Source organism: Bufo bufo, chromosome 2 (assembly GCF_905171765.1).
Source record: "Bufo bufo chromosome 2, aBufBuf1.1, whole genome shotgun sequence".
In the NCBI taxonomy this organism is placed as follows: domain Eukaryota; kingdom Metazoa; phylum Chordata; class Amphibia; order Anura; family Bufonidae; genus Bufo; species Bufo bufo.
In genome coordinates, this window is record NC_053390.1 from 634,157,269 (window position 1) to 634,178,165 (window position 20,897).

General features: G+C 48.7%; 1 protein-coding gene across 1 annotated transcript in view; it reads left to right on the top strand.

Moving 5' to 3' along the window:
* Positions 1-19,930, top strand: part of NAA15 (N-alpha-acetyltransferase 15, NatA auxiliary subunit) — a 69,238-nt gene extending 49,308 nt beyond the window's left edge. Inside the window, exon 20 of the mRNA XM_040418463.1 lies at positions 18,800-19,930. Coding sequence (XP_040274397.1) covers positions 18,800-19,000 — 201 coding nt within the window. The 3' untranslated portion in view covers positions 19,001-19,930. The remainder of the gene's footprint in view (positions 1-18,799) is intronic.
* The last annotated feature ends 967 nt before the right edge of the window (positions 19,931-20,897 follow it).

The window sequence follows — 20,897 nt, forward strand, 5'->3', positions numbered from 1 at the left end:
CTTAATGTAAAATTTATTGGATTAATTGGGGACACAGCTCCCACCATGTTTTGTGGTCTTCTTTCACATGGTTGTGTTTTTTCTTTTTTTGTTAGTAGTCTTCTGGTTTTCTCATGAAACTAGGCCACTGTTTTTCTTGCTACTGTTTTGCTTTTCCTATTTTCTTGGGACAACCCGATTAGCTTAATGTCTGTAGAAGGGGAATTACCTGCTTAGGTGGAGCCAACACCTTTTTTCTCGCCCAGTTTCCTTGGGGGACACAGAAGACCTTGGGTATAGCTCATCTCCATAGGAGGCGTGACACTAAGTGAAAACTGTTAAGCCCCTCCTCCACAGCTATACCCTCAGCCTGGAGAGAGAGACTGCCAGTTTTTGCTTAGTGTCCAAGGAGGCAAGACACTCCCTGCTCTGCAGGGCTGTTTTCTCCTTTGTTTAAATTTTGATTTTTACTTTTTTCTTTTCTTTTTGTTCCAGACCATCAGGGACAACAGAGACGCACTAGACCTCTCTGTTCTCCCGGGGTTGAGCTGCGACAGTGCCGGTCACCCGCACTGCTGCCTCCCCCACAGAAGGCAAGGTGGATCAGGGCAGCCCAGCTCCCCTACATCCCGCCAGCGCAAGGGTCGCCCGCACGCCAAGTCCCTCTTCCAGCGTCCTGCCACTACGGTGCCAGTAGCTGAAGGGGCGACCCTGCTGGAACGGACAGAGGGTGAAGACGGCTGTGGTAAGAGAGAGGCTTCTCCAGCCCTACGTCCCCCCACCCCTCCCCCACCCTGGTCTCCTGCGTGACTGTCCCCCATATTGGGCCTCTGGACCCTTCTGTCACTGCTGGACCTAGGCTGGCCTATGGGGTGCTGCAGGGCGACAATCTACTCCCTGCTCCCTCTCCGCCCTTCCTGGCCTTCATAGGACATCGCAGCTCCCACGCTAGCTGCAGAATGCTGCGACATAGGTTCAGCCACATTGCCTACCGGCGTCCCTCCTGGGAACGCTGCACTCGCATCAGCGGGCACCCGATCTCGGGGTCCCCCCATCCCCTTACCGATGCGCTGCTCTGGGCTGGGGGCCCGTTCCTGAAGGCAATGGCGTAAATTTTGCAGGCTTCCCGGCCTGCTGGGCCGCACCTCCGGCGGCGCCCCTTCCCGGCCTGCTGGGCCGCACCTCCGGCGGCGCCCCTTCCCGGCCTGCTGGGCCGCACCTCCGGCGGCGCCCCTTCCCGGCCTGCTGGGCCGCACCTCCGGCGGCGCCCCTTCCCGGCCTGCTGGGCCGCACCTCCGGCGGCGCCCCTTCCCGGCCTGCTGGGCCGCACCTCCGGCGGCGCCCCTTCCCGGCCTGCTGGGCCGCACCTCCGGCGGCGCCCCTTCCCGGCCTGCTGGGCCGCACCTCCGGCGGCGCCCCTTCCCGGCCCCCGACTGTTCTGGCCTGTGGGGTAGACTCCCGGTCGGCCGTCGGCAAATTCCGGTCGGCCGGGCGCAGCAAATTTTGGCCTAGGCTTCGGGCCTACTGGGCCGCATTCCGGCGCTCCACCTGGGCCCCTGACTCTCCGGTCCGCGGGGTGGGCTCCCGCGGCCGGTATGTACAAGCAGTCCACTCCGGACGCGATTCCTGGCGGCCCCGGTCAGCCGGATGCCGCAAAAAATTTAGGCCCCGGCTTCACGGCCTACTAGGCCGCAAAATTCCGGCCTCTGTTGGAGGGGGCGGGAACTTCTCCAGGCGCGAATTCTTCCCGCCGGGGGGTTCCTCCGCCCCCAGGGGATCACAGCGCCGCCCTCCAGCCGGGATCCCTGTTAACTCTTTAGGTACAGGCCGGCTCCCAATGGGCCTGTATGGTTGGCCCCCCCCTTTTTTTCCTGTCAGAGAATCTGTGCTCTATATGGTGGCTCCCCTTTAGCCTCAGAGAGGCTGTGTTTTTTTTAAAAAAAATAATAATAAAAAAAAATTCTTCTGGGCTGCGCAGGACGCTGCAGCCTCATATCAGTAGTGCATGCCCTCTTTCCACAGGCGGCATGGTGTTGCGCTCCCAGCCTGCGTCGCTGCTAGGGCTTTTTCCCCTTTTAGGCGGTTTTCTTGCTGTCTTCCAGGATAGGCGCTGGCCAAGTGCATGCGGCCCTTCCATAGGCAGCATTCATCACCCTCTCCAGTTAGGTGCCTGCCATGTGCATCCCCCCCCCTCCTAGGCGGGATACTGCACTCTCCCTGGCTGCCGGCTGGCCATGTGCATAACCCCCTTCTTAGGCGGAATACTTCACCTTCACCGGATACGGTGCTGGCCATGTGCACGACCCCCTTCCATAGGCGGAACACTGCACTCTCACTGGATTCGCTGCCGGCCATGTGCGTGACCCCCTTCCATGGGCGGAACGCTGCACCGTCACTGGATTCACTGCCGGCCACGTGCGTGACCCCCTTCAATGGGTGGAACGCAGCACTCTCACTGGATTCGCTGTCTGCCATGTGCGTGACCCCCTTCTCTAGGCGGAACGCTACACTCTCACTGGATCTGTTGCGATCATGTGCATGACCCCCTTTTTAGGCGGAATACTGCACTCTCACCGGATACGGTACTGGCCATGTGCACGACCCCCTTCCTTAGGCGGAATGCTGCACTCTCACGGATGTACTATGTTTGTACTATGATGTACATATGTACTATGCTGCACTCTCACTGGTTTTGCTGCCGGCCATAGGCATGACCCCCTTTCATAGGCGGTATGCTGCACTCTCATTGGATTAACTGCCGGCCTTGGGTATGCCTCCTTCCCTCAGGCGGCATACATACATGTTTTCTCGCAGGTACGTTGCAGGCCATGTGCATGAACCCCATACATGGCAGGGTGCTTGCACTCTCGCTGGATCCGCTGTCGGCCATATGCATGACCCCTCTTCCGTGGGCGGTGTACGCACTCTCGCTGGATTCGCTGCCAGCCATGGGCATGCCTCCTTTCCTCAGGCGACATACGCACATTCTCACTGACTGTGTTTGTCTCCCGCCAGTACGTTGCTGGCCATGTGTATGACTCCCATACATGGCGGGGTGCTCGCACTCTCCCTGGATGAGATGCTGGCCATGTGCATTACACCCCCCCCCCCCTCCCTTTTTTTTTCTGGGCAGCATGCTACACTCTTATCGGATACGTTGCTGGCCATGAGCATGGCCCTCTAACATGGGGGGAACGCTTGCACTCCCATTGGATACGATGCTGGCCTTGTGCGTGACCACCCCTCATTCCATGGGCAGAATTTGGCACGCTCATGAGATTCATGACTGTCCTTATATGTGCTGTACTGGACTTGTACATGTCCCCCTTCATTGGCAGAGTAGTTGCACTCTCGCAAGTTCAGTGTTGGGTGTATTATTGCACATTCACTTAATGCTAAGATAACCCTGTGCATGTCCCCCTTTCTCTAGATGGACCTCCTGGTTTCCTGCTGGATTATATGGTATGTCCTGCTTCTCTGAAGTAGGTACGGCCTTAGGCATCACTCCCTTTTGGGACGGCCTTTGCACTCTTGCCGACTGCAGTTTGCCAGGTACATTCCCCCCTTTCGGGGCGGACTGCTTGCGTTCTATCGCATGCCATACTAGGCTTGTGCATAACTCCTTTTCAGGTTGCACTTTGCAATCCCATACATGCTGTGGCATTCTGTGGCTGGCCCTTTTCGCTGAGTAACCTTTTTGCAGTGAGCGGACGTTCTTGTGCGTTGTTTGGGCCGTATATGCCTTCTCCTCCTGTAGGTGGGTTGGCCTTCTCACTGCTTACGGGGCTGCTCGTACGTATGCCTCACCTCCTTCCTGCGACATACTTTTTTCTTGGGATACGATGCTTGCCACAAGTCTTGCACTCGTCTCTAAGGAGTTCATTCTGTCCACCTGACCCGGACGGGCTCTACTTGCTCTCTGCTACACGAGCTGGGTGGTACTCATTCATTTAGTTGGCCCTTCATCCCAGAGAATGTTCGTGGTTCCTAGATGTGTGCGTCCTTCCGCGACATTGCTTCCCTGCGCTAGGGGTCACATGATCGAGAGTGCTGTTGTCTGCAGTGCCCCTCGAATTCTTTGTTGGCTCTGGCGGGACTGCGGTTCCCTTGCCTACTGCAATTTCCTCCTCTTCGGATGCAGTGTGGTATGAGTCATTCCTCTTGGCGCCTCTACGCTTGTCTGATCTACTACCAGGTTCGGCCGCTCTTCTCGGGAAGGTCACCCAACTTCTCTTGGGTGCTCGATTTACCTAGGTCCGGAGGACCTCCACCTTGGGTTCTTCAGGGTATTCGCCTTCTGCGAGGCGGTGAACCGGGCGTCTCTGTGTAGCGGGGTTCTGCTTTTGAGCTGTCCTATGGCTTCCCTGTTGCCCACTCTTCCTTTCGGTTGAAGGGTGTTATGCCGGCCTCTGTCTCGACTACCTTATCTCGCCGGCTCCGTTTGGCTCCCGCTCGGTACAGATCACTCTGATGTGGCTTCTGCCCCGCCAGACTTCAGAGGCTGTTCCTTCACTGTCCTCCCCTCTGGGGAGAGCATGGTTGTTCATGTGGATGGTTCCGGTGTTCCTTTTGGCCTCGTACTGTCTCCCTTGTTCACACTGGCCGTATTAGCTGTGTGCCTATTTACCGAGTCTACCGCGTTCTGTCCTCCCGCTGGGTGCAGATTGCGTTTTTTCCATTCTAAACAATGGTCCTGCTGTAGACTTTCCTTCTCGGTAACTAAGGGGGACTACCTTTCGGTTCAGATTGTCCTTTGATCTCCCACACCGGGACTGTAGAACATGGCTACATCAGCATGGACTTTAGCCTGTCTTGTCCTGGCATCTGGCGGATGCTGGGCGGACCCTTTGGTTCCTTTCAGTCTGTCCTTCTGCTCCCCCACTCGGGTGGATACGGGACAACGTTGCTCGGGTGCCGATGGGAGCAGTTTTGTCGACCCTTCTGCCCGTGTTACTGGTCTGCGCCTGATCACATTGGGTTTTCGGCCGCTTGCCAGGCGACTCCAGCGGGCTCACTACTGTTCACTCCTGGCAGTGTTTCGTCCAGGATCTGTCATAGGACTTGGTTTTTTTTTTGTCTGGGGTTCTGTGGGAAGCTGTGCATTCCCCACTCTGACTTTCTCTCCCCATGGTTCTGTCTTTTTCCAGTCCGGCCTGGGCCTGGGACTCCTTTACTTGAGGTGTCAAGTGTCGGCGCTGTTTTTCCTCTTCCAGCGTTCCCCGGCCCTCTGGGCCTGTCAAGACCTTCTTCCTCGGAGTGGCTCTTTGGTTCCTCTGTACTGTCTTCCGGTACCGCCCTGGGAACTACATGCTGAGTTCTCGGCGCTCCAATCTTTTCCTTGGAGCAGTTACAGAAGTTCTCTCTACCCCTTCTGTCCTGTACGGTTGTGTTTCCGTAGCCGTCGTGTCTCTGATGGGTGCCTGAATGGCTGCCCTTCTTGTTCCAAGCCTTCTGTCTTTCCCCGGGACAGGGCTGTTCTACATCCCGTTTTCTTCCTTCCTTCCTTCTGAAGGTGGTGTTTGCCTTTCGCTTCAACACTTCACCGTTTTGGACGTTGTTTGGGCCTTGCCGTTTTTACTTGGAGATCTCCGACTCTTGTCGACGTTCGGTCTCTTGGGTTCCCAGGAGGTCCGCGCATAGGGTTGACTGACTCCAGGGGGGTTTTCCTCCGCTTTATCAGATTGGCTGTTGCTGAGGTTACCGCACCAGGGGCAGGTTTCTGCTTTGGTGTCACCGTTTATTTCACCAGAGCGGTCGGTGCCTCCTGGGCCGGAGGCATTGGGCTTCAGCCATGCATCTGGGCAAGGCGGCCACTGGTCTCCTTGCACGCCTAACCGTGTTCTACAGGGTGCATACTCTGGCTTCGGAGGATGCTGCCTCGGCCCGCCTGGGTCTGCAGGCGGCGGTTCCTTGATGCCTTCGGGTGCTTCGCCTTGCTGCTGTGGTCCCTCCCCCTTTTGGACTGCTTTTGAAAGTCCCAAGGTCTTCTGTGTCCCCCAAGGAAACTGGGCGAGAAAACGAGATTTTTGTATAACTTACCAGTAAAATCTCTTTCTCGCTCTTTCCTTAGGGGACACAGCACCCACCCATTCATTGTTTTTCTCTGTACGGTTTCCGAGTTTTTGTTACCCGTTGGGTAGTTGGCTTGTTGGTTCCTTGTTGGACTTTGCCTTTTCTCACTGCTTGGACACGCAACTGGCAGTCTCTCTCTCCAGGCTGAGGGTATAGCTGTGGAGGAGGGGCTTAACAGTTTTCACTTAGTGTCACGCCTCCTATGGAGATGAGCTATACCCAAGGTCTTCTGTGTCCCCCAAGGAAAGAGCGAGAAAGAGATTTTACTGGTAAGTTATACAAAAATCTCGTTTTTCCCCCCTACCTAGTGACAGGGCTTATACCCATGGTGCAGAGTCCCCCCAATGAATCCAAGGAGAAAAGGATTTTATGGTACTTACAAAAAAAGCCATCGTTTTTTTTTGTTGTTTTTTTTGCCACCGCAATGCTTATCTGGCAAAAAGGTGTACATGAATACATATTTCCCTTGATATGAATGTTTCCATTGAAAACATTGTGCTTTTACATGGCCAAGCGTTAGGTACAATGAATGTTAAAGGTGGTTGCATAGCCCCTCAAGTTATGAATAGTAAAGGTCCCACCTAGGCATCCTGTTGCAGAACCAAAGGACATACCATGACATATTAACCAACGTGGTGTTCTCACCAATGAAGCAAATTTCAATCGGTGAGAACATTTTTAGTACCATAGAGACAATAATAAATTTGGTTGCATCCTTAACCACCTCAGCCCCCCTAGCTTAACCCCTTAAGGACGCAGGGCGTATCGGTACGCCCTATTTCCCGAGTCCTTAAGGACTCAGGGCGTACCGGTACGTCCTAACTTGAAATCAGTATTCCGGCGCCCGAGGGGTTAAACGGAACGGGATTTCGGCTGAAATCCTTCAGCCGGCATCCTGTGACAACGCCAGGGGGGGTCATGTGACCCCCCCGTGTCGGCGATCGCAGCAAACCGCAGGTCAATTCAGACCTGCGGTTTGCTGCGCTTTTTGCAGTTTCTGATGCCCTATAATCTATATTTTTCACCCCCCCCTGCACCCCTGCACGATTTTATGCCGGCGGGTGGTGCGGGGGGGGGGGGGTCGCATGCGGGGGGGGCGCTGCGGGAGGCGGGCGGTGCGGCAGGCGGGATCGCGATCCCCCGCCCGCCTCCCCATGAATGATCGTTGGTGTCTAGTGGTTATTCCAGGGTGCCAGCACATTGCTGGCACCCTGGTATAAACGGCTGACATCTGTGCAGATGTCAGCCGTTTAACCCTTTCCATACCGCGGTCCGTACGGACCGCTGTATGGAAAAAGTTAACTGTCGTCGGTCAGGGAGCTCCCTCCCTCTCCATCGGGGGGGCTGCTGTGCCTTTGCAGCCCCCCGATGGAGAGGGAGAGAGCCCCCCGACAGCCCCCCTCAGCCCTGTGCTTACCCTTCCCCGTCTGCGAAGTTCTGAGCAGACGGGGAGGGTTCCCATGGCAACAGGACGCCTGCTCAGGCGTCCTGCTGTCCATGGTGCTGAACAGATCTGTGCTAAAAGCATAGATCTGTTCAGTGTAAGTAAAATACAGTACAGAACAATATATATTGTTCTGTACTGTATTATACAGACATCAGACCCACTGGATCTTCCAGAACCAAGTGGGTCTAGGTCAAAAAAAAAGTGAAAAAAAGTGAAAAAAGTTAAGATAAAAAAAAAAACATTCATCACTGAATAAAAATTAAAAAAATTAAATACACTACACATATTAGGTATCGCCGCGTCCGTAACGACCTGATCTATAAAACGGTCATGTTACTTTCCCCGCACGGTGAACGCCATAAAAATAAAAAAATAAAAACTATGAGAAAATTAAAATTTTGCCCACCTTACTTCCCAAAAAAGGTAATAAAAGTGATCAAAAAAGTCATATGTACGCCAAAATAGTACCAATCAAACCGTCATCTCATCCCGCAAAAATCATACCCTACCCAAGATAATCGCCCAAAAACTGAAAAAACTATGGCTCTCAGACTAAAGAAACACTAAAACATGATTTTTTTTGTTTCAAAAATGAAATCATTGTGTAAAACTTACATAAATAAAAATAAAGTATACATATTAGGTATCGCCGCGTCCGTATCAACCGGCTCTATAAGAATATCACATGATCTAACCCCTCAGGTGACCACCGTAAAAAATAAAAAATAAAAACGGTGTAAAAAAAGCCATTTTTTGTCATCTTACGTCACAAAAAGTGTAATAACAAGCGATCAAAAAGTCATATGCACCCCAAAATAGTGCCAATTAAACCGTCATCTCATCCCGCAAAAAATGAGACCCTACTCAAGATAATCGCCCAAAAACTGAAAAAACTATGGCTCTTAGACTATGGAGACACTAAAACTTTTTTTGGTTTTAAAAAGGAAGTTATTGTATAAAACTTATATAAATAAAAAAAATTGTATACATATTAGGTATCGCCGCGTCCGTGACAACCTGCTCTATGAAATTACCACATGATCTAACCTGTCAGATGAATGTTGTAAATAACAAAAAAAAAAAAAAAGTGCCAAAAAAGCTATTTCTTGTTACCTTGCCGCACAAAAAGTGTAATATAGAGCAACCAAAAATCATATGTACCCTAAACTAGTACCAACAAAGCTGCCACCTTATTCCGTACTTTCTAAAATGGGGTCACTTTTTTGGAGTTTCTACTCTAGGGGTGCATCAGGGGGGCTTCAAATGGGACATGGTGTCAAAAAAACCAGTCCAGCAAAACCTGCCTTCCAAAAACCGTATGGCATTCCTTTCCTTCTGCGCCCTGCCGTGTGCCCGTACAGCGGTTTACGAACACATATTAGGTGTTTCTGTAAACTACAGAATCAGGGCCATAAATAATGAGTTTTGTTTGGCTGTTAACCCTTGCTTTGTTACTGGAAAAAAAATATTAAAATGGAAAATCTGCCAAAAAAGTGAAATTTTGAAATTGTATCTCTATTTTCCATTAAATCTTGTGCAACACCTAAAGGGTTAACAAAGTTTGTAAAATCAGTTTTGAATACCTTGAGGGGTGTAGTTTCTTAGATGGGGTCACTTTTATGGAGTTTCTACTCTAGGGGTGCATCAGGGGGGGCTTCAAATGGGACATGGTGTCAAAAAAACAGTCCAGCAAAATCTGGCTTCCAAAAACCAAACGGCGCACCTTTCACTCTACGCCCCGCTGTGTGGCCGTACAGTAGTTTACGGCCACATATGGGGTGTTTCTGTAAACGGCAGAGTCAGGGCAATAAAGATACAGTCTTGTTTGGCTGTTAACCCTTGCTTTGTTAGTGGAAAAAATGGGTTAAAATGGAAAATTAGGCAAAAAAATGAAATTCTCAAATTTCATCCCCATTTGCCAATAACTCTTGTGCAACACCTAAAGGGTTAACAAAGTTTGTAAAATCAGTTTTGAATACCTTGAGGGGTGTAGTTTCTTAGATGGGATCACTTTTATGGAGTTTCTACTCTAGGGGTGCATCAGGGGGCTTCAAATGGGACATGGTGTCAAAAAAACAGTCCAGCAAAATCAGCCCTCCAAAAACCAAACGGCGCACCTTTCCCTCTACGCCCTACTGTGTGCCCGTACAGTAGTTTACGGCCACATATGGGGTGTTTCTGTAAACGGCAGAGTCAGGGCAATAAAGATACAGTCTTGTTTAGCTGTTAACCCTTGCTTTGTTAGTGGAAAAAATGGGTTAAAATGGAAAATTAGGCAAAAAAATGAAATTCTCAAATTTCATCCCCATTTGCCAATAACTCTTGTGCAATACCTAAAGGGTTAACGAAGCTTGTAAAATCAGTTTTGAATACCTTGAGGGGTGTAGTTTATAGAATGGGGTCATTTTTGGGCGGTTTCTATTATGTATGCCTCGCAAAGTGACTTCAGACCTGTAGTGGTCCCTAAAAATTTGTTTTTTGTAAATTTCTGAAAAATTTCAAGATTTGCTTCTAAACTTCTAAGCCTTATAACATCCCCAAAAAATAAAATATCAATCCCAAAATGCTACAAACATGAAGTAGACATATGGGGAATGTAAAGTCATCAAAATTTTTGGGGGTATTACTATGTATTACAGAAGTAGAGAAACTGAAACTTTGAAATTTTGCAAATTTTTCAAAATTTTTGGTAAATATGGTATTTTTTTATGCAAAAAAATTTACTTTTTTGACCCAATTTTAGCAGTGTCATGAAGTACAATATGTGACGAAAAAACAATCTCAGAACGGCCTGGATAAGTCAAAGCGTTTTAAAGTTATCAGCACTTAAAGTGACACTGGTCAGATTTGCAAAAAATGGCCAAGTCCTTAAGGTGAAATAGGGCTGAGTCCTTAAGGGGTTAAAGAGGACCTTTCACCGATTCTTACCCTATGAACTAACTATACAGACATGTGGAGCGGCACCTGGGGATCTCACTGCACTTACTATTATCCCCGGGCGCCGCTCCGTTCTCCTGATATGCCCTCCGGTATCTCCGCTCACTAAGTTATAGTAGGCGGAGATACCAGTCCCTAAGTTATGGTAGGCGGAGTCTGCCCTAGCGCTGGCCAATCGCAGCGCAGAGCTCACAGCCTGGGAGGTTATTTTCTCCCAGGCTGTGAGCTCTGCAATGCGATTGGCCAGCGCTAGGGCAGACTCCGCCTACCATAACTTAGGGCAGGGGTCTCCAAACTTTTCAACAGGAGGGCCACATTGAAGATTTTACAAGTATTCGGGGGCCGGAAAAAAAAATCAGTTATGTATTAAATTAAATGTATATATTTTACATGGATCGTTTTTGTAATCAGCATGATATGACTGAGAACAAAAGAGAAAAAACTTTAGCAAAACAACGCAAAGACACCCGTGTCCCTATCAGCGGTGTCCCCATCAGCACAGCGGTGTCCCCATCAGCACAGCAATGTCCCCATCAGCACAGCAATGTCCCCATCAGCACAGCAATGTCCCCATCAGCACAGCAATGTCCCCATCAGCACAGCAATGTCCCCATCAGCACAGCAATGTCCCCATCAGCACAGCAATGTCCCCATCAGCACAGCAATGTCCCCATCAGCACAGCAATGTCCCCATCAGCACAGCAATGTCCCCATCAGCACAGCAATGTCCCCATCAGCACAGCAATGTCCCCATCAGCACAGCAACGTCCCCATCAGCACAGCAATGTCCCCATCAGCACAGCAATGTCCCCATCAGCACAGCAATGTCCCCATCAGCACAGCAATGTCCCCATCAGCACAGCAATGTCCCCATCAGCACAGCAATGTCCCCATCAGCACAGCAATGTCCCCATCAGCACAGCAATGTCCCCATCAGCACAGCAATGTCCCCATCAGCACAGCAATGTCCCCATCAGCACAGCAATGTCCCCATCAGCACAGCAATGTCCCCATCAGCCGTGTCACCCTTAAGCACAGCAATGTCCCCATCAACGATGTCCCCATCAGAACAGCAATGTCCCCATCAGCGGAGTCCCCATTAGCAGCTGATAGGGGCCACCACTGATGGGGACACTGCTGTTGGGGACGCGGCTGATGGGGACACCATTGATGGGGACACCCGTGTCCCTATCAGCGGTGTCCCCATCAGAACAGCAATGGCCAAATCAGAACAGCAATGTCCCCATCAGAAAAGCAATATTCCCATAAAAAAAAAAATATTCCCATCAAAAAAACAATATTCCCATCAGAAAAACAATATTCCCATCATGGGGACACCCACTGATGGGGACGCTGCTGTTGGGGACATTGCTGTGCTGATGGGGACACCACTGATGGGGACGCTGCTGTTGGGGACATTGCTGTGCTGATGGGGACACCACTGATGGGGACACCATTGATGGGGACACCCGTGTCCCTATCAGCGTTGTCCCCATCAGCACAGCAATGTCCCCATCAGCGGTGTCCCCATCAGCACAGCAATGTCCCCATCAGCACAGCAATGTCCCCATCAGCACAGCAATGTCCCCATCAGAACAGCAATGTCAGCATCAGCACAGCAATGTCCCCATTAATGATGTCCCCATCAGAACAGCAATGTCCCCATCAGCGGAGTCCCCATTAGCAGCTGATGGGGACACCACTGATGGGGACACTGCCTTTGGGGACGCGGTTGATGGGGACACCCGTGTCCCTATCAGTGGTGTCCCCATCAGAACAGCAATGTCCCCATCAGAATGGGGACGCTGATGGGGACATTGCTGTACTGATGGGGACACCATTGATGGGGACACCTTTGTCCCCATCAGCAGTGTGCCAATCAGCGGTGTCCTCAGCAATGTCCCCATCAGCACAGCAATGTTCACATCAGCAGTTTCCACATTAGCAGCGTCCCCATCATTGCTGATGGGGACGCCGCTGTGCTGATGTGGAAACCGATGATGGGTCACCGCTGATGGGGATACCCATGTCCCCATCAGCGGTGTCCCCAGCAATGTCCCATCAGAACAGCAATGTCCCCATCAGCAGTGTCCACCGCAACATCCCCATCAGCACAGCAATGTCCCTGTCAGCGGTGTCCCCAGCAGCATGTGTCCCCATCACCGCTGATGGGGACACCTCTGATGGGGACATTGCTGTGCTGATGGGGACATCGATTATGGGGTTACCGCTGATGGGGACATTGCTATCCTGATGGGGACACCATTGATGTGGACACCCATGTCCCCATCAGCAGTGTGCCAAACAGCGGTGTCCCCAGCAATGTCCCCATCAGAACAGAATTGTCCCCATCAGCAGTGTGCCCATCATCGCTGATGGGGACACCTCTGATGGGGACATTGCTGTGCTGATGGGGACACCCGTGTCCTCATCAACGGTGTCCCCATCAGAACAGCAATGTCCCCATCAGCACAGCAAAGTCCCCATCAGCAGTGTCCCCAGCAGCACAGCAATATCCCCATCAGTATGTGTCCTCAGCAGCTTGTGTCCCCATCAGCGCAGCACAGCAATGTCAGCGTTCCCCATTGTGTCCCCATCAGCGTTGTGCAACACTTGCCTCCGCTGTAGCCGGCTTCTGCTCCTCTTCTTTTTTTTTTCTTCTTGGACTCCTGAGTCCCGACTCCCGCCCGCTGCTACACACGTGGATTTGTTATTTCAAACAGCGGGCGGGAAGAGGGGAGGTGCCGCACCTGTGACGTCACTGGTTGCCGGGACATCGGCGGTCCCAGCAGCCAATCAAAAAGCACAGCGTGACAGCATGGGCGGTTGTGCGGCTTTCGTTCCTGCAACCTGTCAGCTGCGGGCGGGCGCGGAATCGAACACACAACACAAGCGTGACAGCATGGGCGGTTGTGCGGATTTGGTTCCTGCAACCTGCCAGCTGCGGGCGGGCCGGATCGAACGCACAAGCGGGCCGGATGTGGCCCGCGGGCCGGGGTTTGGAGACCCCTGACTTAGGGAACGGAGATACCGGAGGACATAGCAGGAGAACGGAGCGGCGCCCGGGGATAATAGTAAGTGCAGAGAGATCCCCGGGCGCCGCTCCACATGTATGTATACTTAGTTCATAGGGTAAGAATCGGTAAAAGGTCCTCTTTAAACACCCTTAATGACCAGACCACTTTTTACAATTCTGCACTACCCTACTTTCACGGTTTATTGCTCGGTCATACAACTTACCACCCAAATGAATTTTACCTCCTTTTCTTCTCACTAATAGAGCTTTAATTTGGTGGTATTTTATTGCTGCTGACATTTTTACTTTTTTTTTTTTATATTAATCGAAATTTACAGAAATTTTAGCAAAAAATGCAATTTTTCACTTTCGGTTGTAATTTTTTTTAAATAAAACTACATTTCTATATAAATTTTTCTCTAAATTTATTGTTCTACATGTCTTTGATAAAAAAAAAAATGCAATAAGTGTATATTTATTGGTTTGGGTAAAAGTTATAGCGTTTACAATCTATGGTACAAAAATGTGAATTTCCGCATTTTGAAGCAGCTCTGACTTTCTGAGCACCTGTCATGTTTCCTGAGGTTCTACAATGCCCAGACAGTAGAAACACCCCACAAATGACCCCATTTCGGAAAGAAGACACCCTAAGGTATTCGCTGATGGGCATAGTGAGTTCATAGAACTTTTTATTTTTGGTCACAAGTTAGCGGAAAATTATGATTTTTTATTATTTATTTTTTCTTACTAAGTCTCATATTCCACTAACTTGTGACAAAAAATAAAAACTTCCATGAACTCACTATGCCCATCACGAAATACCTTGGGGTGTCTTCTTTCCAAAATGGGGTCACTTGTGGGGTAGTTATACTGCCCTGGCATTTTAGGGGCCCTAATGCGTGAGAAGTAGTTTGAAATCAAAATGTGTAAAAAATACCCTGTGAAATCCTAAAGGTGCTCTTTGGAATGTGGGCCCCTTTGCCCACCTAGGCTGCATAAAAGTGTCACACATGTGGTATCGTCGTACTCAGGAGAAGTTGGGCAATGTGTTTTGGGGTGTCTTTCTACATATACCCATGCTGGGTGAGAGAAATATCTCTCTAAGGCCTCATGCACACGACCGTATTTTTTTACGGTCCGTGATCCGTGACCGTTTTTTCGTCCGTGGGTCTTCCTTGATTTTTGGAGGATCCACGGACATGAAAAAAAAAGTCATTTTGGTGTCCGCCTGGCCGTGCGGAGCCAAACGGATCCGTCCTGAATTACAATGCAAGTCAATGGGGACGGATCCGTTTGACGTTGACACAATATGGTGCAATTTCAAACGGATCCGTCCCCCATTGACTTTCAATGTAAAGTCAGGAGTTAATATACCATAGGATCTGAGTTTTCTCCAATCCGATAGTATATTTTAACTTAAAGCGTCCCCATCACCATGGGAACGCCTCTGTTAGAATATAACGTCTGATTTGAGTTACATCGTGAAACTCAAATCCGACAGTATATTCTAACACAGAGGCGTTCCCATAGTGATGGGGACGCTTCAGGTTAGAATATACTAAAAGAACTGTGTACATGACTGCTGCCTGGCAGGTGCTGCCAGGCAGCAGGGGGCAGCCCCCCCCCCCCGGTAGTAAACACATTGGTGGACAGTGCGGCCCCCCCCTCCCCTGTAGTTAACTCGTTGGTGGCCAGTGGGCCCTCTCCCCTCCCTCCCCCTCCTAATTAAAATCTCCCCCCCCCCTATCATTGGTTGCAGCGGAGAGTACCGATCGGAGTCCCAGTTTAATCGCTGGGGCTCCGATCGGTAACCATGGCAACCAGGACGCTACTGCTGGGCCGGTTGCCATGGTTACTTAGCAATTTGTAGAACCATTATACTTACCTGCGAGCTGCGATGTCTGCGTCCGGCTGGGAGCTCCTCCTACTGGTAAGTGACAGGTCTGTGCGGCGCACAGCTTTTATGCAGACGGATCTTCGGATCAGTCTGTATAAAAAGTAACCTACGGATTACGGACACGGATGCCAATCTTGTGTGCATCCGTGTTCTTTCACGGACCCATTGACTTGAATGGGTCCGTGAACCGTTGTCCGTCAAAAAAAATAGGACAGGTCATATTTTTTTGACGGACAGGATACATGGGTCACGGTTTCGGCTGCAAAACGGTGCATTTTCAGATTTTTCCACGGACCCATTGAAAGTCAATGGGTCCGCAAAAAAAAACTGCACAACGGCCACGGATGCACACAACGGTCGTGTGCATGAGGCCTAAAAGACAACTTTTCCCATTTTTTTTATACAAAGTTGGCATTTGACCGATATATTTATCTCACCCAGCATGGGTATATGTAAAATTACACCCCAAAACACTTCTCCCGAGTACGGCGATACCACATCTGTGACACTTTTTTGCAGCCTAGGTGCGCAAAGGGGCCCAAATTCCTTTTAGGAGGGCATTTTTAGACATTTGGATTCCAGACTTCTTCTCACGCTTTAGGGCCCCTAAAATGCCAGGGCAGTATAAATACCCCACATGTGACCCCATTTTGGAAAGAAGACACCCCAAGGTATTCCGTGAGGGGCATGGAGTTCATAGAAGTTTTTTTTTTTTTTTGGCACAAGTTAGCGGAAATTGATTTTTTTTTTTTTTTTTTTTTCACAAAGTCTCACTTTCCGCTAACTTGACAAAGTTCAATCTTTCATGGACTCAACATGCCCCTCAGCGAATACCTTGGGGTGTCTTCTTTCCGAAATGGGGTCATTTGTGGGGTGTGTTTACTGTTCGGGCATTTTGGGAAAGGCTAAATTGTGAGCAACCCTGTAAAGCCTAAAGGTACTCGTTGGACTTTCGGCCCCTTTACGCACCTAGGCTGCAAAAAAGTGTCACACGTGGTATCGCCGTACTCAGGAGAAGTAGGGCAATGTGTTTTGGGGTGTATTTTTACATATACCCATGCTGGGTGAGAGAAATATCTCTAAATGACAACTTTTACAAATTTTTTATACAAAGTTGTCAATTTACAGAGAGATTCCTCTCACCCAGCATGGGTATATGTAAAAATACACCCCAAAACACATTGCCCTACTTCTCCAGAGTACGGCGATACCACATGTGACACTTTTTTTTGCAGCCTAGGTGCGCAAAGGGGCCCAAATTCCAATGAGAATCTTTACGATTTCACAGGGCATTTTTTACGCATTTGGATTCCAAACTACTTCTCACGCTTTACGTCCCCTAAAATGCCAGGGCAGTATAAATACTCCACAAGTGACCCCATTTTGGAAAGAAGACACCCCAAGGTATTCCGTGAGGGGCATGGCGAGTTCCTAGAATATTTTATTTTTTGGCACAAGTTAGCGGAAAATGATTTTTTTTTTTTTTTTTTTTTTTTTTTTTTTCCTCTTACAAAGTCTCATATTCCACTAACTTGTGACAAAAAATAAAATTTTACATGAACTCGCCATGCCCCTCACGAAATACCTTGGGGTGTCTTCTTTCCGAAATGGGGTCACATGTGGGGTATCTATACTGCCCTGGCATTTTAGGGGCCCTAAAGCGTGAGAAGAAGTCTGGAATATAAATGTCTAAAAATTTTTACGCATTTGGTTTCCGTGAGGGGTATGGTCAGTTCATGTGAGATTTTAATTTTTGTCACAAGTTAGTAGAATATGAGACTTTGTAAGAAAAAACAAAAAAAATCCATTTCCGCTAACTTATGACAAAAAAAATAAAAAATCTTCTATGAACTCGCCATGCCCCTCAAAAGTGATCTTTTTATAGCGCCGCAGCGATTTTACGGTGTTTTGCATCGATCAGAAAAAAAACAATTCTGTCACTGCGGTGGGGCGGACTGAACGCAAGTGTGCGCACAAGATCGGGCCTGATCGGGCGAACACTGCGTTTTTTTGTAGAGCCTATTTTCTATATAGTTCTGGCAATGTGCGGATCCGCAAAATGCGGAAAGCACATTGCCGGTGTCCGTGTTTTGTGGATCCGCGGTGTCCGTGTTTTGCGGATCCGCAAAACACATACGGACGTCTGAATGGAGCCTTACAGGGGGGTGATCAATGACGGGGGTGATCAGGGAGTCTATATGGGATGATCACCCCCCCCCTGTAAGGCTCCATTCAGACGTCCGTATGTGTTTTGTGGGTCCGCGGATCCGCAAAACACATACGGACGTCTGAATGGAGCCTTACAGGGGGGTGATCAATGACGGGGGTGATCAGGGAGTCTAATATGGGGTGATCACCCCCCCTGTAAGGCTCCATTCAGACATCCATATGTGTTTTGCGGATCCGTGGGTCCGCGGATCCGCAAAACACATACGGACGTCTGAATGGAGCCTTACACGGGGGTGATCAATAACACGGGGGTGATCCGTGACAGGGGGGTGATCAGGGAGTCTTTATGGGGTGATCAGGGGTTAATAAGTGACAGGGGGGTGGGGGTTTAGTGTAGTGGTGTTTGGTGCTACTTTACAGAGCTGCCTGTGTCCTCTGGTGGTCGATCCAAGCAAAAGGGACCACCAGAGGACCAGGTAGCAGGTATATTAGACGCTGTTATCAAAACAGCGTCTAATATACCCTTTTAAGGGGTTAAAAAAATCTGATCTACAGCCTGCCAGCGAATGATCGCCGCTGGCAGGCTGCAGATCCGCTCGATTACCTGCAGTTCCTGTGAACGCGCGTGCCTGTGTGCTCGCGTTCACAGGAAGTCTCGCGAGATGACGCGCCGGCGCGTCCACTCGGAAAAACAGGGCCGACGCAATCCTGCGTACGGCGGTCCTGTAGTGGTTAAAGAGTTTATCCAGGTAAAGGTAATGATGACCTACGCTCACCGCTCAGGATAGGCCATAATGTTCACATCGGCGTGGGTCCGACTCCTGGCAGCCCCACCGATTAGCTGTTTTAGAGAGCCGCTGTGCTCTCCGGGGCTTTGCTAAGCACTGCAAACCCTCGGGCAGCTTTCCAAGCACAGCATTGAGCTTGGTATTGCAGCTCAGCCTCATTGACTTGAATGAGGCTGAGCCGCAACTAGGACATGAGACTGATGTATGGTGATGTCACATGGACTAGAAAGAGGCCACAGCACTTGCCGAGCACCTTGCCTCTTCTAATAGCTGATCGGCAGGGGTCCCAGGAGTGTCCCCGGCTGATCTGATATTAATGACCTATACAGAGGATAGGTCATTATTATAGTAATTCCTGGATAGACCCTTTAATGACAATATGATGCCTATAGTCTGCTCTAGAAGTTCCATCAGACAACTTGAGTTCATGTAATGTTATATAGACCTTACACTGCGTAATGCATTTTAGACTTATCATTTACTGTATTTTGCAGACATGCATGGACGTGCTAGAAGCCTTGCGTGATGGCAGCTTTGGAGACAACAAAGAAACTGCAGAATTATACAGAGCAAGCTCCCACAAGCTGTACCCTTATGCTTTAGCTTTCATGCCGCCTGGATACGAAGACGACATGAGTATCACAATTAATGGAGATAGTTCTGCAGAACCAGAGGAACTGGCTAACGAAATGTGAACAGCTGATATCGAACAGACATTGGACCATATCAACAATCTAATATTTTTGTCACGCACCTGCTGTATTGCTCTGTAACTTATGTGGAGATTGAAAGGAGTAAAAAAAAGTTGTTGCCTTTAAAGATTGTTTTTACTTTTTTTTTATTTTTATGTTGTATATCCTGCTGCAGAAAAAATACAACGTATGACAGGATATGGGTGGTGAGTTCTTAAAATTAACCTTTTGCTGCTAAAAATTTGAAGAGGGAATAAAAGATGAAATGAAATGCTGTTTTTAAAATGAATAATTTATGGACACCAGAGGAGGGTGTTACAGTGGTGAGAGCAGGTGTGTGGCAGAAATATTATTTAACACCTAAATAAGAGATCTCTGATCTTGGACAGCAGACTCCCAATAATGTCAGAGGTGCCTGCAGCATTAAGTGAGCACTGCCGGCTCCTCAGATGTTGCACGGTGTGAGGTTGCTGTTTTAGCACTGGATTAATTTTTTTTTAATTATTGGCACAAGAGATACTTTCCAGGTTATTTGAAATACTCCACACGAAATGCAGTAGAAAGGAAAGTGATCAATATATGGCATCTAATAAAAGTATCTTGAGAATATAAGGACTTTAAGCAAAGTACAGTATGTGACATTCTCTGGATACTTAATTCGTGCTTACATCAGATGTTTTTTTGTTTTGTTTTTTTACACTTTTTGATTTGTCAATTATAGAATAACCTATTTGAGAGAAACTTGAGTTATCATCTTTACTGTTTGAGATGAAATCTAGGCCGCACCCAACAATTTGTAATTTTTTTTATTTTTTTTTGCCAAATGTCAAAACTGTATTGCAAGTACCAAAAGAAATCGTGCACTGTGTTGACACCAACTGAATGGGTTGTCAAGAACCCGAACTTGTCTGTTTTCTTGAAAGGAAAAAAAAACATGACAGGGTGTGATCCATAACTGGCTTGGTGACGAGTGGATGGATTTGCCATTGGGTCTGGCGGTTTTTCGAGACATAAACCTCAGCAGGCCTTGTTCACGTTATGCAGATTAAACAAAGTAACTGCAGTTTGGATACCTCTGGATTTTTTCCACAGTGGTGGGTTTGTAATACTTGAAGCCCTTTATTTCTAAGATGACTTTCTTGCTCAGTTATCAAAGAGGCTCTATGCTTTGTATTGGAGCAAAAGATACTGAATTCCCTTCTTCCAGTAGCAGACCAGCTTCTTATCTCTGAAGATACTTATGTCATTTCCTTTTTGTTGTCAAACATAAAGGTACCAAATATAATGCAATAAAACGTTTTGAAAAACATTTGATGAGTTGAACCAGTCGGTGATGTCTAGGGTTATAGCTGTGAGTATTGAACTGTAGAGAGTCCTGTTTGATATGTACACACAGTACAAGGATAGTTACCAGATTATTTTTCTCGACTATTGGCTGTTTTTAAGGTTGCATTAAATCTTATAATGCAGTTTTTGAAATCCAGTCAGAGATGATGCACATATGAACTGAGATTAGCAGCTTCAGTTGTGCTTTACCTATACAAACACACAAGACCTCAGACAACCTCTGCATATAGACACTGGGGTGGGAGGGTGCCACCAAGCTCTTTGCTTACTACCAAAACAAGGCAACTAAATAACTTTTCCATGGAGTCTCTTAAATTTTGTTGGCCTCTGTAACGGACCGTTTCAGCAGACAAGGGGTTAAAATCAGTTTAGGCGATATGCCCCTTTCTGAGAGACAGGCACAGCTACTGCAGAACACCAAACTCCCGAACTGGATACAAAATAGCACTCCAAACTGGAACCTCACGAATAGCTGCTAGCAGACGAACAGGAATCAGCTTACACTCCTGGCAATCAGTCTCTAACAGCATACAGTGGATCCCCCCAATAACGA